Genomic DNA, 10622 nt, shown 5'->3' on the forward strand with positions numbered 1-10622 from the left:
GAGAAGCCGGAACGCCGTGCGAGGGAATGGTGCGGTTGGAGATATTGGAATTGCCGGGAAAAAGAGGAGGGGGGTCGGAGGGAAGTGAAGGGATGAAGAGAAATGGGGTTTCTTGGGGAAAGAAGAGATCATGAAGGGGGTGATGGGTTTATGCTGACGACAAACATGGAGACACCATTGACGACGCCCATACAGAGCTCCATAGTTCCTGGTTTCGTTCTAAGGTCACTAGCTTGGTGCCCAGCTTTAGCTTGAAAGATATAGGACAAAACTGGGATGGGGGGTTGCGGGGGAAGTGGCCCACGTCAGTTCTTAACGGATCAATGGATGGAAAATGTAATGAATGTATTATATTGAAATAAAATAGTACTTGAGATATAAAAGTGAAATGTTTTGAAGATGTTGTATGCGATTACAATAGACCTCAAACCTGAGGTGGTAAAATCCAATTTATCCTAAACTTAATTAGTACATTTGCGTCTGAAAACGCAAAATGTGTATTATTTAAGTAATTCTTGTATACCATCCTTCTTTTGATATTAATTTTTAATCATATTTGATGTAGAAATAGACTTTTTCATGTATTTAGCGATTTTTTTTATACAGATCAATGTACAAAGGATCAGAGATCAAATAAATCTAGGGCCCCGCTTTGAAAGGCCGCCTATGACACACCCCGATCCGAAGGATCCAGGCATGCTGGCCGTCACGTGAGCGTGATGTAACCATAAGTGCGACACGGAAGCAAAACAGTAACATTCATAAGAAGAAATTCAAACCAACTCTAGCAGAACAACCTATTAGAATAACAGGACGGGTTAAGATAAACACATAAATTCAGAGCATAGGTTTAAGTGCAGTCAAGTAGGACTAAAATAAAAGTACATCGCCCTCAGGTGAGTCCTACATGTCAAGAGTCTGTCAGAAAGCCAGAATAAGACCTCGAGAGTCACCAACCGCTAACTAGAACCTGGAGGGGCGCAAAACAAAATGAGTGGGTCAGTAAAACCAAAGAGTTTTCCAAAACAGTTCATTTAAAACATTTCTAACCCCTCACCGCAAAAACCTGTATACTTTCCCATAAAATAGTATATAAACATATATATACGCAACATCATAACTCAGCACATATCCATCATCATAACATCTCAGAAATGATATGCCATGCCCAAAATATAATCAGAATGCATCAATATCAATCAGGTGAAATAATACATCAACCGGAGACCCTACAATAGTCTTGTACGGCTGATTCTAAAGCTCAACATCTAATCCAACCGGAGTCACCTCGGTGACCTGTACGGTCCAACTCTGCACGTCACTCGGAACTACATATAGTAGTCTGTACGATGACAGGTGTATAAATACGCTCTAGTGCTTCTCTCATCAATCATCAGCGCGCATAACTAAGGTCACCCACTAGTCGGAATCACATCTAGTGATCTGTACGACTAGCATGTCGGAACCCTCACATGGTCTGTACGACATCCACCTACTTGGATCCAAGACGAGCGTGCGGTGTGGTGAATAACAATATAAGCACTAACACCTAGGTGCAGCTTATGAGCTTTCAATGCAATTCATATAGAATAACTCAGCTGAATAATAATAAATCTCACCTGTGCGTCCACCGCGTCAATTCACATATATATGCATCAATTATCAAACTAAATATCTCAACAATTGCATGCATGGCAAATAAATTCATAATTTTCACATAAACGTATTTTCTGGGAAAAACAGTTGTATATAGGTAATACGAAATCAAAACTGCCCACTCACTGATAAGTCGAGGGGTCGTAACCCCCGTGGCATCCCTGGATGTGCTTGTCCTCGGGATAGGTGTCACCTATATGCGAAACAACTATAAAAACGTTAATTTTAAACACATAACCAATCATTCGAAATAACTTCTCATACGATGCTCAATTTGGGTATATGAATATACCACATTGACCTACTCGACGTCACGGACGTCGAGAAATTTTTAGAAAAATTGTTTGGCTTGCCACGCGCCCCCACGCGCATCATCTTCAACCTCGGCTCGCCGGACTGGTTTTTCCGGCGGCCGGTTTCCGGCCAAACTTTGAATGCTTCGTTCTTCTTCGTTTTTCAACCATTTTCTTCGTATTTTATACCAAATTGAAGCCCCAAACATGTAGAATCAAGATAGACTAGTCTAAGGCTCTAAAAATCAAGAAATCTCACCGGAAAATTTCCAAGAAAATCGGCCAAAGTTGAACCACGTGATCCCGACGTCCAAATCCTTCAAACGAAGTACTCCGAGCCTCCTTGGGACCTCACTAAGCTCACTACAAGCTTAGAATTCCCTGAAAATCAACATTTGACGTTTGCATGAACAGTGACCAAAAATGGAGGTTCGGGTTTCACGTGATTCCGAGGGTTTCACTTCCTAAAACTAGTACCAATTGACTTAAAATGACTCAAGGATGAAGATGCATACCTTGGTTGCCTCGATCCACCGAGATTTGGGAGGTTTTGGGTGTGTCCGTACGTATGGGTGTGTGAGAGAGAGTCGGGATGGAGGAGAGAGAGAGAGGCTACAGGAATGAGAGAGAGAGAGGGTTTTGATGTCCAAAATCAATCCACACCCTCCATTTTCTAAATCCCTAACCAAACAAACAATCCAACCTTTCAATATTTTTATCCAACTTAAATAATATTTCCAATAGTTTAGGAAAAATATGAAATATCTAAAACATGTCACACGCACACCTTAGTGACGTCAAGGGTATTTCCGTCATTTCACACTCCCGATATGAAAAACTCGGGATGGGCTGTGATAGCCTAGGACCCCCAAAGTCTCAAGGCTGCCTTTGGTAGGTACAACGATATTTTAGACGAAAATTTGAGCTAAGTTAGACGATCATACAATTACAATAATAACCTTTCAAGCTTGTCATTCTGTTAGTATAAGAGAATCCGATTAGGATATATTGGGTTAGGTTAAGAAATAAAGGCTCTAAAGAAAAACGACACTTGGAAACTAATCACGTTACTAAGAGGCAAACATACAATTGGATGCAGGTGGGTCCCTGAAACACAAAACTAGTGGCTCCATTGAGAAGGCTCATATTGTAGCACAAAATACTTGGCTCATTCTCATTATAGACAAATCATAAATTGATACATGTGTATAACCTTTTATTTTGTAATTTTAATAAGGAAAAATTAGTATCTGGTCCCTAGTTTTTACTGTTCATTGACTAACACCTTATTAGTTCTCAAATTTTGATTCAAGTCCCTAGCATTAATGTGATAATGAATTTACATGTTTATTATATAATTTTTTTAATATAAAAATTAGTAATTAATTTAGGGTTTAATACTTACACCTCTATTAAACTTCAAATTAATTTTCAATTCAAACATTTCCAAAATAATAAAAAATTAAATTAAATTAAGTTTGTACCTATTAGTTTTTTTTTTATATATAAAAAGATTCTCAATTTTTTAATCTTAAATGTACCCATTCATATAATTTTTCAATTTTTTTAATCTTAAATGTACCCATTCTCAAATATATCAATTTGCTATATGTAAAATGTACCCTTTTTTAATATAAAATCCATTCAAATTTTTTAATCCATGTTTAAACTTATATGGGTACATTCTTTTTCGTTGATTTGAGAATGTATCCATGTTTTGGTACAATAACTTTTTTTGTTAATTTTGGTTAATGTACCCATACATATATGTACACACACACAATATATAGAGAGAATAATTTATATTTTATTATTTTTAATCCCATAATTATGGGTTTTATTTAAAATCTCATTAATATAAACAATTACAAATTTCAATTTTTAATTTTTAATTAAAAAAATATAGTAACTTACATTATTACATTAATATCAGGGACCTCAATAAAAAACTAAAAACTAACAAGGTTTCAATCAAAGGATATTGATAACTAGGGACCGCATCCAAAGTGTCCCTTTTAATAATTTTGACATATATTCCTAAGGTTTTTAATCTCTAATGTTGTTTGAGGCCACCAATTGACCTCCCTTTTTATTAAAAAAAAAAGAAAAAAAAATTAACTCAAACGAAAGGTGTTGGTTAAAATAGAAAACTCCAAATTCGAGTTGTTTTTTTTTTAACAAAATATATTATTTACACCAAAGAAGATTGAGTGAGTTTAGTCTCATAATGAGCTAGTAATAATGTAATTTAAATTTACTTTTGGTGAGAATTGAACTTAAAACCTCTCACTTACAGGTAAAGAAGAATATTACTACACTATAATTCTGAGTGACCCAACTCCGAGATTTTAACATACAAATAAAATCCTAGTTTAGTGTAAAACATATCAAAGTTTCTTTTCCTAATCATTATGGCTGGCAGGTGTCATGTGATGCCATCCCAACTTAAGTTTAATTTTCTGTGGGTTCGTAAGTTTAATTGTCTCGTTAGGGCTTCGAAACTTGCATACAACAAGAATTTATCATCAAGGTTCTAAAAGACCTTAGATGCTAATCGGCGGTGGGTTAGAACCTAACATCTAGACGGCTGGACGAACTATGTGTATTTAAATAAATATATTATATTTCGTGTAAATACTTGTTTCTTTATACTTAAAATCAATAATTACATCATAAACTACAAAATAGAATGACATATATATTATGAAGTATTGGAAGATAATGAAAACATGAGGAATAAGCATATGATGTCTGTTTGTGTAAGTATTCAACGAGTCTCTTACAATTTATGGAAAAAAATAAAATGCAAAATGAAAGTTATCTATTTTCTGTCTAAGTGAGTCGTAATCTAGACGGGTCTGGGCGAGCTAGGCGAGTGCCTAGGAAGTCTAGGCGGGCGCCTCAGCAGGTCTAAGTGTCATTTCTTAATTTTCAAACGTCCATGCATTAATCAGGGCAGTGACCATCCGCCTAACGCCTAGGCAATGATTTTTAGAATAGTGATTATCATACGTTTCATCTTTTATTTTTTTCCACGAATTGTGTTTTCTCCTTATTTCTCATGAATGTGCATGCCTTTTTAGACCATCAATTTCTATGAGAGATATTTTTAAGTACCAAGTATTAAAGTGATACTTTAAATGTCATAATACAAGTGAAGAAAATAATATATATTTTTCGTATTCTAAACTTATCTTATAACACATAAGTACCCACTTGAATACGAACTGACACTTCGAATTTTTTTTTCCATTTCTCTGTGGTATATAAATGCTTGGTTGTTTTCTGATCCATCATTTTCTGGGGAGGATGGGTGAATTGGAAAGTCACAAATGTGGATTGTCAAAAATTAGGTAGTGCGAGTTACAAATAAGTTGTTGGGAAAGTTGAAGGATTTTTCATTGGAGTCGACACATTGGGCCATTCCACAATGTAGCCATTCACTTGACTTCACTTCGTCTAGTCTAGCAGTGTTGCTGGACCTTCTGCTATAATTTTGACCTTGAATAACATGATGAAGGTTAAAAGTAAAAACAAAACAAAAAAAAACTTTCCAGAGATTATGTAAATACTGTGTTCAAAGTCGACGAACTAGAAAGTTTGGACCACACAATTTAAATCTCAGGCCTTCGTTAGCCCATCATACCGACCCACTTTACACAAAATCAAGCCCTTAACGGCCTAGATCTATCATTCTTTCTTGAATGGCCCAAATTTTCGAATCTGTCAGCACATAGATTTGGAGAAGATCTCAACTCCAATTGATAAATACTGACCAAATGCTAATTTCTTGCAAGTCCCATCACGAACAGGCAACCCATGGTGTACATGCTCTGTGTACCCAAGTTGGCAGGTGGTCCAGATTTACGTCTACAGTAAGGGCGATCATGACACATATCATGTTTAGTGATTGAGATTGGAGGAGCACTAATCCAGTGTTGTGTTTAGTGATATACACAAGACAAAGGAGTTTGGATTAGTTGAAATATACTATTTCGAGTTTGATTTTCTTCAGTATGGATTTAGGGTGCTGTGATCACTGGGTCTGTTCTCTTGAGTCTCAGAGTACTGGGTTTGGATTTCGTGTCTAAGGTCTCAAGCACAAATTAGAGTGGTGAAATTGAAGCATCTCAAGTTTTCACAGGATAAATAATCCTATGTAAATGCACATGATAGGATTAGGGTGAGATTATTTTTGGATTGGTAATCCAATCCTACAACTTATCCAACCCCCAAACGAAGACTCAAGTTAAAAAAAAAAAACGTTTAGAGCTGATTAAACATGCATGCGTATCGCCGTTGCAGACGAGGGGCCATTAGAAGGACAAAGTTTGGTGCCATTTATTTGATGAAAGTGGAAACCAGTAGGGATTTGAGGACCACTGCAAAAAACAATAGACAAAACCATTAAGGCAAGGTGAGCTGTTAAACACTGCTCAGCGTTCAGGACAAATCAAGGATTGCTGTTGTAAGCTTCCCATTGTTCTAAAAAAGGGCCTAGGTGCTGGGCTATGGTCGTGACCCGAGGCATTTTCTTGTAAATCGGTTGGGCTTGAGGCGGCCCTAAGTAGGCTAGGCAGTGCTAGGCGGCTAGGTGATCTTTATTTTTTTATTTTTTTGAAATTAAAAAAAAATCCTATCTAAGTCTAAGTGTCGTGCCCTGCAACTCTTACCCTAATTTCACAAACAAAACAGAAGTTGAGTTTGAGTCTGACACGGAGAGAGTCATGGAGGGATATGGTGAAGAAGAGTTTGATGCCTAGCTTTGTAAATTTGCAAGTATTCTTACATTACTATATTTCCTTATTTTCCTCCTATTTTGCATTTTATGTGGTTTTAAATTGTGAACTTGTTGTATATGTGTCATCCTACAATACTCCTCACTATGGTTATATGACATATATGCCTAATGTGTTTTTAAATTTTGGACTTGTTGGATACTCTTTTTGCATTTTATCATTCTTTTATTATCTTATCCATGAATTACATACAAGTATAATTTTTTGTAAGTGTCAATATGCAATTATTTACAAGATATACAAAAAATTTACCTAAATCCGCTTAGGTAGCCTAGGCGCCCGCCTAGACCCCTCCTAACTGCCTAGGCGCTAGGCACCAATCCGTTGCCCGACTAGCTCCTAACATTTTTTTGAACCTTGCACCTTCCTAATTAGCCTACACCTGGTTGGGTTTTTTTTTTATTACTTATGTTTTGATTCATGATGGGAGTTTGATTAAGATTTTCCCGAAAATTCTGAAATGGTATTTTATATAGTCCGACTATTCGTATTCCTTATTAAATAATGGACTTTTGATATGTACTGATGTGTTATTGATGTATTGTTGACAATGCCGATGAACTTCTGTTCTTTAACCATGCACAAGTACAATGGTGAAGCTACATACAAGGCTACCATGAGCTATAGCCCAGGTGCCAATAATAATGCTAATGTTGAATGTTAGTTAATCAAATTAATCCTAATAGCAAAAAATTAGGTAGCTTATAAAAAATTTGAAAATTAATGAAAATGGTTTGAAAGCTTTGAGTTTTAACAATAATGACAAAATAAAGGGTAAAGTGAATAGTATTATGTTTGACTTTTTAGTGTACAAATGTGGTTTTTCGTTAAAGTGAACAATACCGCAGATTTTTTGTTAAAACCCCCAATAAAATTTCAAGCTCGCACAGAAAATTATTGGTATTTCGTACATGATAGCATAATAACTGATTCACAGCGCAAGTTAGTCGGGAGGTTCTTGGGTTTTAGCTCTCTCCGACTGTATATCTGTATTGTCTATTTCTCTTTTGTAGGACACTCTTCTTAACTGCTCCTTTCTGAGTTGTAAATATCCAGGTCCCACTGTGAAACAAACTCCAAGGATCCCTGTGGTCCTCTACGCGGTGGGTTTGGTTGGAGCCTCACTCCTAAGTCCCAACACAGCCAGCGGACATTGGTTGTTTGTTCCCAAGTTTCCTCTTTTCCTATTAATTGTGATGGAAACAACAGCACACTCAAGCTTAACTTCACTCTAAAATCCCATCCCTCTCTCTCTCTCTCTCTCTCTCTCTCTCTCTCTCTCTCTCTCTCTGTGTTTCTGTTTCTGTGTGTGGCAATGGAAAGTGGACTTCCCATGCTTAATTGTCTCTTGCAGCACACGCTGAGGAGCCTCTGTTCATGTTCAGATTCTTCTTCCAATTCCTCCAAGTGGGTTTATGCTGTCTTCTGGAGAATCTTGCCTCGGAACTATCCTCCTCCAAAGTAAGAAAATTTTACTATGTAAACAGAATATATAGCACACTACACATGAAAAGCTACTTTCACGAAACAAGTCACATTGCTTTGGTTTTTTCAGGTGGGATTATGGAGGGAGTGCTCTTGATCGATCCAAGGGAAACAGAAGGAACTGGTAAAGTGATTAACAAGGAACTGTGACAAAACAAAACCCATGTTTCTGATTTCAATGGTTTTCGAGTTTTTAAGTGAATTTTTGGTTGCAGGATTCTTGTTTGGGAAGATGGGTTCTGTGATTTCTATGAATGTGAGCAAGCAGGAAGTGGGTACATTAAGGGGAGGTTTGGAGCTGACATCTTCTTCAAAATGTCACATGAAGTATATAATTATGGAGAAGGGTGAGAATTTACTTTCTATTGGTGATGTTGGTTAAGCCAGTTAGTTGTGCAGTGTGCCCGTCCTAACTGTCCTTTGCATCCGAGTTTGAATTTCCCTCCACAAAGATTAAATTAGTTCAAAGTATCACATTGTCGGAAAAAGCATCTTCCTTCTAATATTTTTGTTGGCAAGAAGGTAATTCCAAATTAATTTGCATTGAGTTGGCTGCAGATTGCTTGGGAAAGTTGCAGCAGATAATAGTCACAGATGGATTTTCAGAGATACCGCAAATGAAGGTGATCCTAACTTCATTTCCTCTTGGAATGCATCCACTGAACCGGTAAGCCAATTCATTACGTTATTCGTCTTACAAAAGTAAAAATGCAAGCATGAATTTTATTTTTTTCTTCATTTAAATCCTTAATTTCCCTTTATTCATTCTCACATGCAGCAACCAAGGGCATGGGAGTTTCAATTCCAATCAGGCATACAGGTTCACTTTCTAAATCTCAGTATTATAGAAACAGAAATAAAATGTTAGTAACACGATTCACTGGCTTGTTATATCGAAATTTTGCAGACAATTGCCATCATTTCTGTTAGAGAAGGCATAATTCAACTTGGTTCATTCGACAAGGTTTGTGTCTGTCTTCCCTCATTTTTCCTTCAAATTTCAGCAAGATTAGCAATTTTAACCCCATCTTTAGCCATCTGCACTCCAAGTTGAATATTTCACAATTTTATCTGCACTCATATAAGAACTAAGAAGTGAGCGTGGGTGACCAAAAGAAGTGTTAAAATTACTAGCCTTCGGTGAAGCATCAATCGATTGACTCATTGGGATTTTCAGGTATTGGAGGATCTCAATTTGGTGATCAGTATACAGAGGAAATTCAGCTACCTTCAGAGCATACCAGGGGTTTTTGCCATGCAAAGACCGTACCTACCAATCCAACATCCCTACATCTTCAAACCAAATCCTCAGATGATTGGAACTCAAGATCTAACAGCTTTATCAGTCTACGAAAAGCACCAACTGACCGGTGTGAAAAGATTGTTCAGTGAAGTTCCTGATGATTCCCAAATCAAGTCCATAAACTTAGGCTGGAACACACCACAAAATGGATTAGCAGGATCACCACCTTGGCCAATTGCTCCTCTTCTGCCCTCTATTTCTTGCAGCCTTGGAGCTCTCCTATCGAAGCTGCCTTCGGTTAATATTCCATCGTATAATGCTGCTGAAGCCCATGACATGCTTATGAGCAACAACAGGAACAATTGTGCAGATCAGATGCAGAAGGTTAATGGTGGCATTATGAAAATAGAGTCATCCTGTCATTTAGATGTAGCTCATGAAGAAAAGCACAGTTCCATAAACCCTAATTTGGGTTTGGAAAATGGAGGAGGGGTAGACTTAGATTCGGACCGGTACGAAAACAAGAGACTTCGGACGTAGAGAGTTATAAACTTAATTTATTACGAAGCTGCAGCTCAGTTTTATTACAACTTAAGCCTAAGTAGGTGGACAAATTGTCTTGACCAACTGGCTTAATCCACGTATGTAACTTAATTTTATTGATTTGTCAAGCTATTGTCATAGAGCAATATATATGTAATCACTCTTTCATGAAATAATAATGTCTGCAACATAAGAGAATATTTAATTGTCTCCTGATTTGGGTCCAATTTTCAATCATTAGGGAGACCAAATGCAAATCAAATACAAAATTAGGGTTCAAATTATTGGTGCTTATAACTCCTGATGATCATGTGGCACCATCTCCTCCTAATTCTACTACATGTGCACTCATTGAGGATTGGTGGTAGGGTTAGAGTAATGTGGTCTATCCCTATCCCTTTGGGGGAGTGGTCTTCCATGTTTCCATGGTCCCCAAAACCCAATGAGGACCGAAACTGACCAGAGATTGTTGTAGGGTTGGATCAAAGATGTTGCATGAGACATATGGTATCTACCTCCCGGCAAAATAAATGGTCCCAAACCCTCAATCTCCCAATTTTTCTTCATCTTATTGGTCGGAGGTGGATGTGTACTTGAAATCTC

General features: G+C 37.1%; 1 protein-coding gene across 1 annotated transcript; it reads left to right on the forward strand.

Annotated features, from left to right (window-relative positions):
- The first annotated feature begins 7932 nt into the window (after window positions 1-7932).
- On the forward strand, window positions 7933-10219 carry LOC126633035 (uncharacterized). Its single transcript, XM_050303582.1, has 7 exons — window positions 7933-8209; window positions 8304-8357; window positions 8449-8580; window positions 8792-8900; window positions 9012-9053; window positions 9141-9197; window positions 9411-10219. Exons 1-7 carry the CDS (start codon window positions 8064-8066, stop codon window positions 10014-10016), a joined length of 1146 nt encoding a protein of 381 aa, XP_050159539.1. The 5' UTR covers window positions 7933-8063; the 3' UTR covers window positions 10017-10219.
- The last annotated feature ends 403 nt before the right edge of the window (window positions 10220-10622 follow it).

This window comes from Malus sylvestris, chromosome 8 (genome assembly GCF_916048215.2).
Source record: "Malus sylvestris chromosome 8, drMalSylv7.2, whole genome shotgun sequence".
NCBI lineage: Eukaryota > Viridiplantae > Streptophyta > Magnoliopsida > Rosales > Rosaceae > Malus > Malus sylvestris.